The following is a 17,303-nucleotide window of genomic DNA, read 5'->3' on the forward strand; positions in this document are numbered from 1 at the left end:
TCTCTCTTTCTACGGACCAGCAAACTGAGTCACAGACCTGCCATTTGTCCCACCCACCCTCCTGTGAAGACAGGTATTCCTGATGGAAGGGGCCCCACGGGCTCACGGGGTGGGCAGTACCCCTCACAGCATTTTCAGGCCATGCCCAGACCCCACAGGCCTAACAAACGCCCTAGGAAAGGGAGCCAATGGGAGGGAGCAAACGAAGAGCTTCACGTTCTGGAGGCAAACAACTGCTTAACATTTTACTCTTCAGTCAGGGTTCTGGCAACTTTCTGTCACTAAGTTAGTTCAGGGGACATTTTTTGTTAAACTTTTTTTTAATGTTTATTTTTGAGAGGGAGAGAGAAACAGAGGGCGAGCAGGGGAGGGGCAGAGAAAGAGGCAGACCCAGAATCCCAAGCAGGCTCCGGGCCCCGAGCTGCCGGCGCAGAGCCCGACGCGGGGCTCGAACTCACGAACCGCGAGATCATGACCTGAGCCGAAGTCGGAGGTTGACCGATGGAGCCCCCCCCAGCGCCCTGTGGGAATGATGGCTCTTTCTTGATGATCAGTGCTTTTATTGATTTGAAAAGTGGGGAAAGGGCCCAGCTGCTGCCATGACACCAGGCCAGACACAGACTTGCCGAGGAGAACCAAGAACACGATCAGCCCCTCGTGAGCAAGGGGACATTTCTGTGCCATGTTTCCCGAAGCCTTGTTATTCCCTGGCTGTTTTGTGACCAGCCGAACGGTGGACATGAAGCCAATTCTGTAATACGTTCATCACAGGAACACTGAAAAATATGTCTTTGATGACGATAAAATGAGTGCAGAATATCCTGTCTAAAACAAACAAAAAACTCCATAAAAAATGCCACCTGGGGGCACCTGGGGGACTCAGTGGGTTGAGCGTCCGACCTCGGCTCAGGTCATGATCCCGCGGTTCGTGAGTTCAAGCCCCACGTCGGACTTAGGGCTGACAGCTCAGAACCTGGAGCCTGCTTCCGATTCTGTGTCTCCCTCTCTCTCTCTGCCCCTCGCCTGCTCGCACTCTGTTTCTCTCTTTCTCAAAAATGAATAAACATTAAAAAAGAAGAAAGAAAGAAAGAAAGAAAGAAAGAAAGAAAGAAAGAAAGAAAGAACCATCATTCCCATGCTTGACTACTATGTGATGGATGAGTGCTCTCCTGGAAAACCATTTTTTTGTAGCGGTATAGACAGGAGCTTTGGACTCAGATGGATCCAGGGTGGAATCCTAGTCCGGGGCTTATTGGCCCTAGGTAGGTCATTGAACTGCTCGACAACTCAGTCTCCTTATCTCTGAAATGGGTTTACTCACATACGCCCCACTGGGCTGGGTGAGCGCAGAGCGGAGTTCAGAGTGAGGGCTCAATAGACTGTCACAATCCTGTAAGGGGTGCTTAACTATCCCCCTTCCACTTCCTCCCTTCTGGAAAGCAGGAGGGCCTTAACAGTGGGGGACGAGCCCTTAGTAAGGGGGCAAGGGCAGGTTGTGACCGGATCAGGGGAGGGAGGCAGGCAAAGGTAGGCAACATTCAGCATCTCAAGGGCCCTTGCTCCCTAGCGGGCGAGGAAATGACCTTCTGAAGGTGACAGTGACCCCAGCCATCCACCTCTTCCCCAGTTACCTTGTCCCCAGAAAGCTTTACAGACGACTACGTCCAGCGCTGTGTGGCCCAGCGGGCTCAGAACCCCGTTGAGAGGAGGCAAACTTACTCATATTTCTTGGAAAGATAAGGCTTTCGAGATACGAGGTCTGGCTTACCTCGTGTCTGAAATTCACCGAAGATAAAGAAGCTTTTCCCGAGAGGCGACTCGGGACCCAAGCTGCAGGGAAAGGGGAAAGGCTGCTGACAACAGATCCGTTCCCAGAATTCTCCGTAAAATGACTTCAGCCTGACGAGGCAGGAAGAGCGTGAGCCCGGGTGAGAAAACCCAGGATTGTGTCTGTGCAGACTGCATTTCGAGTATTTGCATTTTACCGCAAACAGGCACTGCAAAATGTCAATGGCGCCTCCTCTGCGCGGTGGTAAGATCCACAGGAGAGAATGGAGGTAACAGGGCTTTTGAACATCCCGTGTAAGCGTGATTATTATTAATTGGGTGCAATCTAGCACTCTGGCGGATAAAACGAGTTCCTTCGCGTTGACGCCCAGTGCTCCCCCCACCACATTCTGACACCGCAAGAGCGACCCTGGCTAGCGGAGAATCCCAGATGCATTCAAACACCAGGACAGTATCGCCAATTTCAAGGCGGTGAATAAACAGCAGGAAAGATACATTTGCTTCGTCTCTACCAGGGTTTCTGAAACCCTGAGCTGCATGATTCCTTGCTGTGCCTCGCGGGACGTTTCACGGCATCCCTGACCGCTACCCACTAGATGCCAGGAGCACTAGCCCCCCAAGTGTCACACCCAAAAATGTCCCCCAAGACTGCCTAAATGGGGGGGGGGTGCGTGGGAAAGCTGTCTGCCAGCTGGAATTTCAGAGCCCGGAGAGATTTCAGAGGGGGCACCAATATAGCCTCTCTCGCCTCTCCAGCTGGAGGACGGTCACCTGCGCAGCCCGTGGCCACCTTCAGGGTCGTCATTTGGGGGATCTGGGGAATGGGACAGAAGGCTTGCCTTGGATCAAAAGCTAATGCCAATCTGATCCCACTAGCCTTTTCCACGCCCTGTGCTGGTGACCAGGGCCTGCCCCGCAGGGGAAACCAATGGGTTAAAAGAGAGAAAGCTCTTTCTCCCGAGAAACCAACATTTATTAATAATACATCCCAAAACTCCATGTCAACCAAGGGGACCTCTCCCCACAAAGGTATGTGGGCCACTCAAAGCGTATGTCAGCAGCCTCAAGACCTGATCTTTTTCTATTTTCCAAAGCAGCGTATGGACCACAAGAAAATCTCCACGTGTGAGAAAAAGCCCATGAGAAACTCCGTCAAGGCTTTTGTTTTTTCCTTGTCCTCTCTGTAATCACTCTGCTAGAGCAGAAAAGCAGTTACATGGCCGAAGAGGTAAGTGTAAAAGGAACCTCGGTTCTGTTCTAGGCATTTCTGAACAGTTAACAGGAAAGGTGGGAAACACTGTAACACTGCTTCTCGCCAGGCCTCGGCCAGGGGGTAAACACCATCTGGGAACGTTCCAGAGGCTGGAGATGATGCCAGAAATTTCCCAAGCCGGGCCACTCCTTTTTCCCTTCCCACCCCAAATTCCAGCCTCCTGCCTTTACACGGCAGCATTTGAACCAAACAAATCAGGAGCGACGATGGAGGCCGTTGCTAAATTTCTGGACAGATAGAAATGAATACAAAGGGAAAAGAGGAACCCCCACTGAATATATATTGTGGCTCACGGCCTGGACTCACCTGCTGAACGTTACCCATCCGCACAGATGTAAAGAGAAGCCCGCCACGGTCTGGGCAGACACGGTTCTCCGGGGGCAGCGGATCCGCTGGAAAGTTTGCTGGGAATTCAGGGGCATGGTCTGGTCATGTCTGAATACTCTCTAGAAGACAGAGCTCAGGTCAAGTGAAACACAGTGGCCCCATCATTTGACAAAGCCCCACAGCCAGGCAGCAGGTGTAAGTCTGCTGAAAACAAAAAAACTTCTCTCAAACAACAACAAACAGTTAACCCCCTCAGCCTGTCAACACCAATTAGTTTGCCTTTCCAGCAGAAGCCTCTTAAGACCAGTCCTCAGATCCAGCGGGGTCCTCTGCAAGCAGAAACCGTCATTCAGCGGGGTCCTCTGCAAGCAGAAACCGTCATTCAGCGGGGTCCTCTGCAAGCAGAAACCGTCATTCAGCGGGGTCCTCTGCAAGCAGAAACCGTCATTGCGCAGCTGCCCCCAAGAAGCGACCCTCCATGGAAACTTCCAACAGCAAACACAGCCCTTAGGCTCCCTGTACCCGGAAGGGGCCGGGCAGGGCGGGATTATAGCTTTGCCAGGCTCCAAGCACTCTTGTGTCCTGGGCTCCTTCCTGCATAATAATATCAACATTAAAGTGTATCTTTGATGTAACTTTAAATACTTTTAACATTTTATTTCCTTCGTGTCTCAGGAAAATTTAATAGGTTCTCGTGGACCTGAAAATTCAAACGTTTCCTTTGAAGAATTTCATCGCTTTTGGGTTTTCTCTCTTCTGATTTTGAAAGCAATCAAACATTTTTTGCTGGGCCCCTGAAAAGTGTCGTGGGCCCTAGGCACCGTGCCTGCTATGTCTAATGGGGAAGTGAGCCCTGATTCAGTAGAAACGTGCAATTACAAAAAAAATAAATAAAGTTACCCACAGTCTATACGTTCAGCTCGTCACAACTCTGGCCTGTTTTGAAAGTCCATCCTATTGACAAAATACTGACATCATATGCCTGGAATGAATACATTTTCACCAGCCACTTAAAAGTGATTTACACAGGTGGGCTCCAAGGGGCTTAGAAACAAACAAGCAAACAAAAAACAAAAACAGAACACCACCAAGCCACCACACAAGATAGATTTTCTTCAATATTTTATTTATATAGAAATACTTAAAAAACAAAGTAGCACCATTACTTAAGTTTTACCTTTATTATGTAGAACTTTAAATGTCAGAAAAATAAAACTCTTGATACAATTTCAAATCTTGTCTCAGCAAATATAATATTAGTATTTGACCATGAGGTTAAAGGCCCTTTATCATAAAATAAAATATACTTTGCTTTTTAAACTTTGCTCAGTAAAGTACATTTAAGCTCAAGTAACGTCACCTACATATACATAAACAAGTGGTAAACAAATGTATTAAAATAGGAATACTAAAACTATAGTGGCCCAACGAATTTTCGTAGCTTGCACGGAATTCTATTTATACAAATGTTAGAAAGCATCCACAGTTCCTTTTGACGTGTTTATACGTTTCCGTTTTTTTTTTTTTTTGTAATAATATAGAATAAAATATGCTTTATATCACTGAATAGAAAATATGCTGGGTGAAGCAAATCTAGAAGATTTGTCTGAACCTATAAAATCTCCATCCCAACAGAATACTGTTCAAAACATTACACATTTTATGGTTTTGTAATTTCGTCACAATTGTGTGGTTATTAAAATAATACAGTGTTCTTTGCCATAAGGCCATACTAAAATAAAAAGATTTAACCCAGCTACAAAAAAGTTCACTGAACTTAAATTAAAATACTTGTAAACATCTTTGCAATATGAAATATAATTTTTCAAGTCAAAAAAGAATAAAATACTTCAATCTGTATTAATGCAATTTCTCTTTAAAACTTTTAAACGTTTTTAATATATAAGAGATATGTTACAGTTTGTTTAACTTTTATAAAGCTGCAGTATCCTGGATTCACAGGAACTCCTGGCCCTTCCACAACATTCAAAAAGGATCCACTGTGTTCTAGAATAAGCATCGGAGGAACCCAGCCACAGAGGGGAACACACGTAAAACAGTCCACACATCCCATAAGCACTATTATTACCATCTTAATCATAATAATTATTGTTCTTTTTTTTTTTTTCTCCTACTTTAAGAAAATGGAAAACTTGTGGGGTTTTCTTCTTCTGGAAGCTTCCTATTAAGTACAGTGTAAAAACTATCATGACTAGAGTGTCGCCGTTCCTATTATTTATAGAGCATGCATTTCAGGTGGTTCAGATCAGAGGCTTCCCAGGCTACAGTACTCTTGATGCAGATATCCTGGCAAGTTCCTTTGTTTAAAAATTACATTTTAAAAATGAGCGGATACTACAGCTTTCCAAGCTCCTCTGGACCTCAGAGTGAGAGCAGGGCGGGGAGGAGAAGGTGGGGCACCAAGGCGGCGGGTGGGCGCGGACGGGGTGGGGGGGCGGGGGAGTGAGGCCGGAGGGGAGGGGAGGGGAGGGGAGGGGAGGGGAGGGGGGTCCCCCTTCTCCCCCCCCTCCCCTCGGGGTGCGCGCAGGCGCGCGCCGCCTTCAGGAGAAGATGCGGATGGCCTGAGTGACCGCGGTGTGGCAGACCGGGCACTCGGGCTCGCTCTTCTCGCAGATGCGGTTGGCGCACTCCATGCAGAAGAGGTTGTGGCCGCAGGGCACGAGCGCGGCGATCACCTCGCTCTCGAAGCACACGGAGCAGTCGCGGCTGCCCTTCCGCCGCAGCCCCGACGACGAGGAGGAGGAGCTGGAGGAGGAGCTGGACGACGACGACGAGCCGGAGGTGTCCGACGGCTGCAGGCCCGGCAGCTGCGCCCCCAGCCCGTTGGCATAGGCGGCGTAGGTCAGGCCCCCTCCGCCCGGGTCGCTGCGCACCCGGCGCGCCAGGTGGTGCTCGCCCGTCCCCGGCGCCATGTGCAAGGGCGGGGACAGGCGCGGGCAGCTGGTGCCCGGGTGCAGCCGGCGGTGCACCAGCAGCCCCAGGTTGGCATTGGAGGGCGCGCTGGCGCCGCCCCCGGGAAAGACCACCGAGGAGGACGAAGCGGAAGAAGACGCGGAGGAAGAGCAGGAAGAGGACACGGGCGCCGCAGGTCCGCCCCCCGGGGACCGCTCGAACTGCGCCCAGAGCAGGGGCGCCCCAGGCGGGGGGGCGGGGGCCGGGTCGAAGGTGGGCGGGAGCTCGGGACAGCCGTCGGGGGAAGGCACGGAAGCTTCCCCCGCCGCGTAGGTGTATCCATTGCCGTTGTTGTTGTTCCCGTTGTGGGCGAAGCTGAGCGCGGGGCTGGGGGGGCTGTAGTCCGCTAGGCGCGGGGTGGCGGCTGTGCTGCCGCCGGTCCCCCCGCCGAAGTAAGAGTCTGTGGAGGCGCTGCCGAGCGAGCTGGAGCTGTCGTTGCGGTAGCTAGAGAAGGGCTTGCGGCCGGGGGTGGGCGTGATGCTGGGGGTGGGCTTGCTCCAGAGGCTGCCCGGGCCGGACCCGCCGGACCCGTGATGCAGATCAAAGCCCACATCCGTGCCGTTGGCGTGGAAGTCGTTCTCATCCGTGAGCTCAATGATACCGCCCGTGCGCAGGGCGATGTGCGCCTCGATCTCCTCGCGAGCTCGGTCCACGTTCTCAGGCATGCCGGTCACCTCGAACACCGGCTCCTTGTCTCGGCTGGGCGTCACGATGTACGTGTGCGTCTGCTGCTGGATGCGCTTGATCGTGGCGCCCTTGGGCCCCACCACGAGCCCCACCACGCGATAGGGCACCCGCACCTGGATGGTGGTCTGTCCAGGCAGGTTGGGCGGCCCGGGCACTGCGCCGTTGAGCGCCGTGTTCTTATTCCGCGAGGCGCGGATCATGGAGAAGTGCTCCGCGGCGGAGATGATCTCCCTCCGAGCCATGGCCACATCCTCCTTCCTGCCCGTCACAACAAAGACAGGCTCCTCCCCGCGAACCGGGGTCTTGATGTAAGTATTGGTCTTCGCCCGCAGCGCTTTGATTTTACAACCTGGGAGCCGGGGTGCAGGGGAGGGAGTGGGAGAGAGAGACAGACACGCCCATTATCCCGGGGTAACCGCGGAGACCCGGGACCGCCCGCGCCCAGGGCTGCGGGACAGCAGGACACGCTTTGGGCGGAAAGGGGGCGGCTCCCTCCCTGACCCCGGGCCACGCCACCGGCTGGGAAGCGGGTTCCACCCGCGAGGCGCTCGAGGAACAGCCCATTGGCTGCCCAGCCCTCCCCCGGTGACTGCAGTCGTCCCGAGCAAACCCGAGAATCCCAGAAAAAGTCAGCTGGGGAGATGCCGCTAGGATCCAGCGGGGCGCGCCGTCCGCCCTGAAGACGAGGCGAAGGGGTCCGGGGAAGAGGGCCGGAGCCGCGATCCGCACCCCCCCCACCACCACCACCAGAGCTGGGGGACTGGTGGGAGGGGGGGGGCAGTCCCGGGACCCATTGTTCCTCCTCTGGGCTCCATTCCGCTTTGCAGAAATCCAGAATCCTCCTCCCATCCGATGCTCACTCCTCCTCCTCCCCCTCCCAAAGGACCCATCAAAGGCCCCCTCCCCCCAAGCATCTTATATTTAAATTCTATTTCCCGGGTGGGTTGGGTGGGGGGCGCTAGGGGAGAAGGCAGTGATTTTAGCAGGATGAAGTGCATCCCGCCGTGGCAGCGGCGCGGCTCCGGGAGACAGCCTGCCTGCACTTTCTTTGTCTGGGGCGCCGGCCCCTCGCGCGGCTCTTCCTCTCTCGTCAAGGCTCGCGGGCGCCGCGGATCCCGAGCCCTCCCGCGCCCTCCCCGCGGGGCGGTGGCCCGAGACCCTCTCCCCCACCCCCACCCCCACCCCAGCTCCCCATCCCTGCCGGACCCACCTTGCCGCCCCACGATCTCGGCGACGTGCTCGGAACTGGGCACCGGCACGCACTCGGTCATGTTCACGCTCTTCTTGCGCGGCTCACTGTCGTACAGAGAGGCGCCCTCGTCACTGTCCAGCCCCAGCAGGGAGAGCTGATCGAGCGCGAGCTGCAGGGCTCTTTGGTCATCCAGGGTCTCTCCCCCGCCGCCGCCGCCGCCGCCGCCGCCGCCGCCGCCGCCTCCCCCTCCGCCGCCGCTGCCGTTGCGCTCCAGCTCTGCAAACAGGGAGCTGGGCATCGCTCGGCCGTGCGCGCCGCGCCCCCGCCGGCCCTCGGCTCGGCGGCGAGAAGCTGCGGCCACAAAGGCAGCCGGGAAGCGAGTGGTCAGGGGCGGGGAGGCCGGCCGGCTGCAGAGGGCTCCGTTGCTCCTTTCTCGGCGCCGGGAGGAGTGGGGCGCTCGGTGCGGTCCGCGCCGGGCAGTGGCTGCAGGAGCCCCCGCCTGGGTCCCCACCCCAGATCTGCCGGCGGGTGGGGTGGGGGCAAAGCTCGAGCGGCGGCCGCGCGTACCCCCCGAGTGCCCGGCTGGCTGGCCACAATGCCGAGCGAGGAGCGAGCAGGCGAGCGACAGCAGCGTTTCTTTAAGGAGCCCCTCCCCGGCTCCTCCACTCCCTCCCGCCCGCCCGCCCGCCCTCACTCAGCGCTTTTTCCTCCTCTCCTCCCCGCCTCTTGACTGAGCCTCTGCAGCCAGACGGCTCCGGAGGGGGACGAGGGAGGCGCAACGTCACCGGCGGGAGCTGACACTACAATGCTACTGACACTATCGCTGGGGGAGGCGATTGGCGCGCGCCGGGCCGGGGGCGGGCGGAGGCCGCGGTCAGGGCGAGCGGAGAGCGAGCGCCCCCCACCCCCGCGCTCGCCGCAGCCCGCCCCGTCCTCCTCCCGGCCGCGCCCCTCCCCCGCCGCCGCTAACGCCTCTCTTTGTTGTCTAATGCGGGACCGGCAGGCTCGGGACACTCGCGCGTACCTATCGGCCGAGGACAGTCTGTCCCCAGATCTCCTCCCTCGCGCGATTGAGAGAGGAAAACGCGCCCAACTCTGCTGCCAGCGGCCCGGCTCTGAGCGAGCGGTCCTGCGAAAGTCCCGTTAGCGTCCCCAAATAAGCCACCCCTAGAGCCCACGGTGCCACTGGGAGAAGGGTCTATTGTCCGCCCCAAAGGGCGGTCGGAGTCCTCGGACACGGAAAGCGGGACTCGGGGTCCCGGTGCGCACTGGCAAAGTGGCTCCTGGCGCGGGTTGCCCACCTGCGCGGGAGCGCAGGAGACACAAAGGCATAGGCCCGCCCGCATCGCTCCTCGCGCGCGCGCCCGCAGTTCGGTCCCCCCGGGCAGCACTCCGTCCAAGTGGCCCCGAAACTGCGGATCGGAGAGCCGGAACCCCGCCGCAGCGCGGGCCTGGCCCGCCCTGCGGCCGGCGACCTCCGGAAGGCGCGGGGCGGGGGTCGTGCACACGCCCCGCGCGCCGGCCGAGCCCCCGCGGGCGCCGACGCGTGCACGAGCGCCGCGCCGCCACCGCGGGGACGCCGGCCATGGCTCCGGCGGGCGGCGCGGGCGTGCGCGCGCCGCTCTCGGGTCCCTCCCCGCCCCGCGGCCGGGCATGCGCGGTGCGCGCGAGGAGCGGGCGGGCCCTTTAAGGCGGGCGCGGCGGAGCGTGCGCCGGCCCCTCCCGCGGCCCCGCCCCGACGGGAGGTGTGCGCCCGCCGCCCCGCCGTTCTTTGTGCGCTTCTCGGGGTGGAGTTGGCGGCGGAGGGAGGGCGCGCCCGGACCGGCCGGAGGGGGACGGCGAGCTGCGCCCCCTTCCGGAGCTCCCGCGGCCGCCTCCGAGCGCGAGGGAAGAAAGAAGGCTTTGGGGGCCGGGCCGGGGCTCACCGCCTGCCCGCCGGCCGCCGCCCGGTCCGCCCCCTGCGCAGCCACGGGCGCCGACGCCCCCTCGGGCCCCGCGCGCGCCCCTCTTCGTCGTTCCCGGCGCCCCAGGGCTCGCCGCGTCCCCGCGCCCGGCCGGCCGGGGGCTGCGGCTGGCGGAGAGCGCCGGCGTCCGCGCGGCTCGGCGGGACGCGCGCGCGGGACAATGCGGCCGTGTGGCCGCCACCGCGGACGGGCCCACGCGGGGGGCCTGCCGGTGCCGCGGGGCGAGCTCGGGGCGCACAGGCGGAGGCTCCCGGGTGTTCTCTCCCTGCGTGAGCCCGGGAGGAGCGCGAGCGCCCGGGCCCCGGTGTGCCATGCGTAAAAGGAGGGGGCAGGTCGTACCTGCCCCGGCCACCTCGTGGGTTCGGAGAATTGACTGTGACCGTAGACGCGAGCGCGCTCGGGAATCAGTGGGCAGTGCCGCAAACGCCTTTACTTTTGAGCCCAGGAAGGCGTTCCCTTCTTGCTCACCTGGAGCTGTCTTGGAGAAGAGGTGCTGATTATTTCCTCGGGGAAATGAGGCTTAGAAGGCGCTCAGAGTGGTTATTTCGTCAGGATGTTTGTGTCAGCTTCCCTGAGTCTGGGGTGTGCGTGAGACAGAGAGAGAGAGAGAGAGAGAGAGGTGGGGCGGAGGCGGTGGCAAGTCCTCTGGAGAGCCACCGCCTAGTACTCTAGTGAATTCTTGTATTTTTCAACCTGGTTTGTGGGCTCCCGTCCCACTCATCTGTGGATGAGGAGGGGGTGCCCAGAGGAAGGAGGTTCTCCGTGGAGAGGGTCCTGGCCGGGAACGGCCTTGCTCAGGGCCTATAAAGGCCAGGGCAGACAGGGAAAGGACTCCCAGGGCCTCCGCGTTTACATGTTGCCGACGCCACAGGCTTTTTTGCTGGCGTCTCAGCTCCGTTTCCAGGAATTTAACAACCTCCCGATTGGGCCAAGTGGGGTTTCCTTTTTCAAACAACACCATGAAAGTAAAGTTGTTCCCCAGCATCCACTGCTAGTGAAGCCCGCACACAGGTAAATGGGGCTCCCCCACCCAGGGTTGCTCCTGCGGGGGGACAGGCCTGCACACATCCTGCCCTCCTACCTGCGGTGTTAAGATTTCAGGTGGGTTAAAGCAGAGACCCATGTTGCTGAGAGTCCCTGGGGTCCTTGGGTCATTCCCAGGACGCTGTGTGTGACACTTTGTGGAACTGACAGGTGTCCTTCTCCCCCAGCAGATCTGTACCCGGCCGTAACTGCAGGTGTTCAATGAAATCACACATCTGAGCCCACTTGGAGGATAAGCTCAAACTCCGACCCGACGAATTCATGGAGAGCTGCCTGTGGTCAGGTGCCCACTGGCATTCCATGCAGCCCGGGCCGCCCTCCATAGACCAGAGTGCTTCAGGGACACCTGTGCAAAGATCGGGTGGTTTTCTGAAGGCGCCCACAAAATCGAAGGGCCTCCTGAGAGTCTAGGAGGGTGATGACTGTGGTAGCGGGGGAGCGGTGATGTTTGACAGACCCGACGCCCCAGCCGAGCTCAGCTTCAGCACGCTGGTCTCTGAGAAGAGGCTAGTATCCAGCGTCCCACCTGCCTCAGGGGGTTGTTTGAGCCGATGGATAATGACGGTGAAAGGTAACTCGCTGTAAATTACAAAGCACTAAGCAAACGTACTTAGTTTGGGGTGGGGTGGTGCTTCACCCACAGTCGCGTCGTATCTTCTCAACCTGTATCCAGTGCTGACCGGTCAGGGGATTTTCTGACACTCGAGTGCTGTTATAAAAGTAACAATCTGGAAAATTTGATTCTCAATTAGTGGATTTAATAAGCCAAGACATGATAAAACTTGCAAAGTCCAGTTCTGTTTTTAAATAGACCCTCCTCCCTAGTTTTTGGCTAGACTTTCCCAGGCTCCTTTAGGACCCCAGAGCTTAATTACTTTTTCCCGATACAGGACGCTTTCCCCCAAGAACTTCCCAATGTGGCCATGGTTTTGTTTTGTTTTGTTTTGTTTTGTTATTATTATTAGCAAAAGAAAGGAGCTTGCAGAGTGTGGTCTGCTAATGTAATCGAGAATTTCAGTTGTCCCAAATTAAGAAAAGGTAAAGCCACTTCTGTTGTCCCCATTTTGCAGATGAAGGTAGGTTAAGTCTCATGTAACATGGACACGACGTTTTTGAAGAATGTTTTGATAATATGGGAAATGCTGTCCTTGGGTTGGACGAACAGAAAAAGAGGCGCGTATGTTACTAAACCCGCAGGGAGCATCAGGAGAGGCAGACGAACAGGCCGGGAAGCAACACGTCGGCATTTTCATGATGGCTCTTTAAATAGCGGGATCACGTTTTATTTTCATGTCTCAAGTTCCGAACGTCTTTATTGGATTAGTTTTTTAAAAGCAATACATGCTTAGTTTAAAAGTTAAACAGCGCTAAAAGGCTTAATAAAACCACAAGCACCCGTACCTGCTGTAAATAGAAGGGAAAAACCTAAAGCGAATCCTAGCACACATTTATACTTATGAAAGCTTTCGGAATTATGAGGGTAGAGAGGGAGAAAGGGTCATAAATTGTATAAAATGGGCCTTTAAAAGTGGCTTGACTTCTAAAATTTAAACGTTCATTTGGTTAATCATCAGTAATAACCATTCTGCAATGTCAGAGAGGAATAGGAACCAGAGGTGGTAATTTTAAAACCTTGAAGATACACAGGAACTCCGGGAGCCCGGAGGCCCGCCGACCTTCGGGAAGGAGGTGCCCTTTCTTCTTCCTGAGCAGGGATGAAAATGGACCCGTGGAATCCTCCACTTTACCCCAGACTCTCAGGTGGAACCCCTTTCTATGAACTGATGAATTCTAGCAGGTGGTTAGAACCTCAGGATGCCAGCAAGTGTGTGGTCCCAAACTTTTATGTGGCAGGGAGCGAAGGAACGGGAAGCGGCTGGCCCAGACTCACAGGCTCGTTGACAGTGTGGGTCTGGACTGGGGACCCGGAGCCCTCACTTCCCACATGAAGTGCTCATTCTTTGTCTCAGGTAACTCAGGGAAATCGAGGCTGCCCCTAGCTCACCCCTCTGCGTGTCCTGGGCCGGCGTGGGGTAGGCTCAGTCACATTTGCTGTTGTCAAACCTCTGAGGAACAGGACAGCTGCCTCCCAAGTCCAGGTGGGGGCCATCCTGCGAGGCGTCTGCAGGAAGGCGGTCTCAGCCCCCTGGCTCCCGGCCCCCTTTCCCTTAACTAAACGGGGCCCCCGAGGTGAAGGCTCCAGGAGCTGCCGGACCCCGTGTCGGGGAGGTGGTGAGGCAGCCACAGCTCCGTGGTCCCAGCCCTGCACGAAGCTCCTAGCAGGACTTCCGTGCCATGGAAGTAAAACAAAATAAAACAAACACCATGTGCTGACATATGGCACGAGTCAGTCACCATGCTAAACACCCGGACAGTGTCAGTTCTCACGGTGTACTGATAAGCTGCGATGGCCGTTTCTGTTCCAGAAAGGTCCCATTCTGGGAACTAGGATTGGAATCCAGTGACCCCAGACCCCAAACTCTAACCAACCAACCAACCAAATGCCAGGCCTCTGGCAACAGAGGAAAGTCTTGGGGCTAAAAGCATTTATTCGTCAGACTTGAGGATGACAGATTAGAAAACAATAACACCAAATTAAATAAAAGTTGAAGCGGGTCACGATCCTGAGTGCTCAGTAAATGGAGTTTGAAAGATCAAAAGTGGGAAAGCCGTGAACGTGGAGGGACTGATAGTTCTCCGATACTTAGGAACTTTTCTCAATGGGAGGCTTCTTCTGTGAAAGTACAGTGGGGGGTGGGGGAGACAAGGGTAGATGCTTCTGGAAGGCAGATACCAGCAGAGGACAGGAGCCACCTTGAGCTGGGAGCTGCCTGCAGATGGGGCGGGCCACCTCCCAGAAACGCGAGGACCACTTAATCAGGGACGTCTACAACGGCTGCACGCACTGGCTGCGTAGACAGGTGCACCGGATCAGGGGTGACGTTTTGAGTTTTCCTCAGTTTGTTGACCTTCGACTGGTCAGCTAGTCTCTTAGCTTTGGTTTTCTCATCTATAACATAGGAATATTAGTCCTTACGGAGGCAACAAAGGCAGGCTATCCGTCTTTCTCGCCAGTGGGATGGCGACGCACTTGAGGGACGAAGGTTCCATGTTCGTCCCCTTTAAAGTGACAGAACACAGAGCAAAAAAGGATTTAAAGCTCTAATCTTTTTCAACGTTTTGTATGACCACACCTTCTCTGTTCTCATTACTTAAAAAAAAAAAAAAAAAAGAAATACCTTTATAACCTGAAGAATTTTTGCCTTTTCAGCATCACCGTGAAAAGTCGAGATGCCAATCAATTGAAAGGCAGCTGTGACCGTCTCACAACTAACTCTGAATGACTAGCCAGCTTAACTTCGTGCTAAAATGATTTCGTCCCTTTGCATTTCGGTTCAAAAGATAAAAATTATGTCAACAGAGCTATTAAAATTTTAGCTAATAATAGAATCGTTTTTGTTATGCTGATAAAACAAATCTACAGCTTTATTTAAATTCCACAGCTGTCATTGTAGTAAAACGTGTACACGAGGATACGGAGATTCATGGACTCTAACAAGCAAAGAAATACAAATGCGAGAATGCCTTTCGGGAGGCGTGAGCACCAACCTAACAGAAGAAGTAAAACAGAGGCCATGATGTAAATCCCACGACTCCGAAGAAAAGAAAGAAGATGGGGTCTCCAGCAGGAAAATGTTAAGAAGCATCGTTGAGTGGAAAGGGTAAAACCAAACACGACAAAGCATACAAAAAGTATATAACGACCAAATAAAACAAATACCAACAGGTCAGTAGGAAGAGAGACAAGGAGGCTGCTCGGCCCGCTGCAAAGAGATGGGGAGGGGTTCTCCGGGAGAACTTGACCTTGCCGAGGCCCTGGCCATGGTCTCCGGGGCGGGACTGGCCGGTGTGAGACGGGCCAGTGGTGACCTTGGGGGGCACACAGATGGGTCTGTTTTAACTATTATACGTTCATCTTAATTGCATTACAAAATCATATTTAGTAGATGAAACCTTGGAATTCAGGGATATCAAGGCAAGGAGAAGCTGAAGTTGGTGTGTATGTTTTGAAAGGAAGTCAATCTGAGCAACACTTCGGTGAATAACATTACGGTTGGTGCTCAGATGTGGTAAAATGTACAAATGCAGATGTTATGTGAGTGAATGAGGACTGGAGACAAACGACGGATGGGAAGATGTGCTAATTAGGCTAATTCTTTAAGGATTAATTTATCATTATAATTAATTTTTTTTTAAATTTTTTTAAGTGTTTATTTATTTTTGACAGAGAGAGATAGAGCATGAGTCGGGAAGGGGCAGAGAGAGGGGAAGACACAGAATCCGAAGCAGGCTCCAGGCTCCCAGCTGTCAGCACAGAGCCCGACGCGGGGCTCGAACTCATAAACCGCAAGGTCATGACCTGAGCCGAAGTCGGACGCTCAACCGACTGAGACACCCAGGCGCCCCTATAATTAGAAGTTTATACAGTAGTCAAAAGACAACCGTTTTGGGAGGTGGGGGGCACGGAATCTTTCAGAAGTTCATCTGAAAGATCACAGAAGAACCAAGGGAGGCTAGGAGCAGCTGTCACGACACCAGACGTTAGCACCTCTTGATGGACAAGAATGTGTCATCCGTTCCGAGGAGAGGACGTCCAGAAGCCGGTGCGAGACGGTATGAGGCTGCGGCAGATACCGGCGTGTCTGTCCCACGGGCACCGGGCTGGGGGACGGGGAACACAGCGGGGTGACCCAGGGTGGGGCATCTGCAAGGGAACAGCACGTTGATGAGCCGACCGACAGGCGTTTGTGTCACATCACGACTCTGACAACAGCCACGGAGGACAGACCGTGGTGCAAGCAACTTGCAAAGGGGGGACCCGCAATTCTTGCTACGCAGAGGACTTCATCTGTGGCCTCAAAGGACATAACTGACGAGCTGAGAAGATGTTTTCATGCACGAAGTAAAATAAGGCAGAGTAAGTTGTGATATTTTTGAGCGCTTATTACATACTAGGATGATGCTGGTTCTGTCATTCAATAATCTCAATAATCCAGTGAAATGGGGACTAAGTTATTTATACTTTCGCCCAGAGGAAACTGAGCCCGAGCTGGCCAGCGGCAGGCACGCCCAGCCGTCCAAGCGCGAGTTCTCTTTCTTTCTTAAAAACCCCTTTGTTGAGAAATAATGGAGACACAGAAACCGGGACACGTGTGCCGTGTACGATTTGACGGCTTTGCGCGTATCCACGCACCTGTGACACTGTCCCCGCGGTCCTGACGATGGATGTATCCGTCGCCCCCAGAAGTTTCCTGCTGTCCCTTTTGTCTGTGGTAAGAACAATAGCATGAGATCCAGCCCCTGAAGTTTCTGAGCGCACGACACCGTGGTGTTCCCCACAGGTGCCGTGGGGCACGGCAGAAATCTAGAACGGGTTCGTCTTCATAACTGGAACTTGTACCAGTTGAACATCTCCCCGTTTTCCTCCTCCTCCCGGGCCCCGGTAACCTCCGTTTCGCTCTCTGCTTCTGAGTCTGACCCTGGTAGAGTCCTCCAGGGGAACCACGCAGTATTCCTTCCTCCGTGATGGACTCATTTACTTAGTGCAGCGTCCTCTACATTCAGCCACGTCGTCACAAACGGATTTCCTTCCTTTCTTAAGCCTGACCGATGCTCTAATTTACGTGTATTCCACACTTTCTCGCCACAGAATTGCCAGAACTTTCTTCTGTTTTGCTTTGTTTGTTTTAGAAGAGCCGTCCTCACGGACACGAGTGGGTATCTCATGGTGGTTTTGATTTGCATCTCCCTGACGATGAGTCACGTCGAGCATCTTTTCACGTGTCTGCTGGCCATCTGTGTATCGTCTTTGGAGAAATGTCTATTCGAGTCATTTGCCCCTTTTTTTTTTTTTTTCCATCTGGTCTTGGCAACGAAGGCACGGATAGGACACCAAAAGCAGAGTCAACAAAAGCATCAGCAAACAACGGGACTACATCAAACTAAAGGCTTCTGCACCGCAAAGGGGACCACCAACAGAACGAGAAGGCGGCAT

The 17,303-nt window shown here is 54.9% G+C and overlaps 1 protein-coding gene and 1 long non-coding RNA gene across 2 annotated transcripts; one reads left to right on the plus strand and one right to left on the minus strand.

Moving 5' to 3' along the window:
- Positions 1-5,909: 5,909 nt before the first annotated feature.
- Positions 5,910-8,890, minus strand: MEX3B (mex-3 RNA binding family member B). The gene is made up of 2 exons (XM_042940457.1): positions 8,259-8,890; positions 5,910-7,397 (listed from the first exon to the last, which is right to left on the minus strand). The coding sequence occupies exons 1-2, from the start codon at positions 8,536-8,538 to the stop codon at positions 5,950-5,952; spliced, it is 1,728 nt and encodes a 575-aa protein (XP_042796391.1). The 5' UTR covers positions 8,539-8,890; the 3' UTR covers positions 5,910-5,949.
- A 1,493-nt stretch (positions 8,891-10,383) lies between these two features.
- Positions 10,384-15,195, plus strand: LOC122221529. Its single transcript, XR_006203273.1, has 3 exons — positions 10,384-10,694; positions 11,419-11,819; positions 14,520-15,195. It is a non-coding gene; the product is annotated as an uncharacterized LOC122221529 (long non-coding RNA).
- Positions 15,196-17,303: the final 2,108 nt, after the last annotated feature.

This window comes from Panthera leo, chromosome B3, assembly GCF_018350215.1.
Source record: "Panthera leo isolate Ple1 chromosome B3, P.leo_Ple1_pat1.1, whole genome shotgun sequence".
Classification (NCBI taxonomy): Eukaryota; Metazoa; Chordata; class Mammalia; order Carnivora; family Felidae; genus Panthera; species Panthera leo.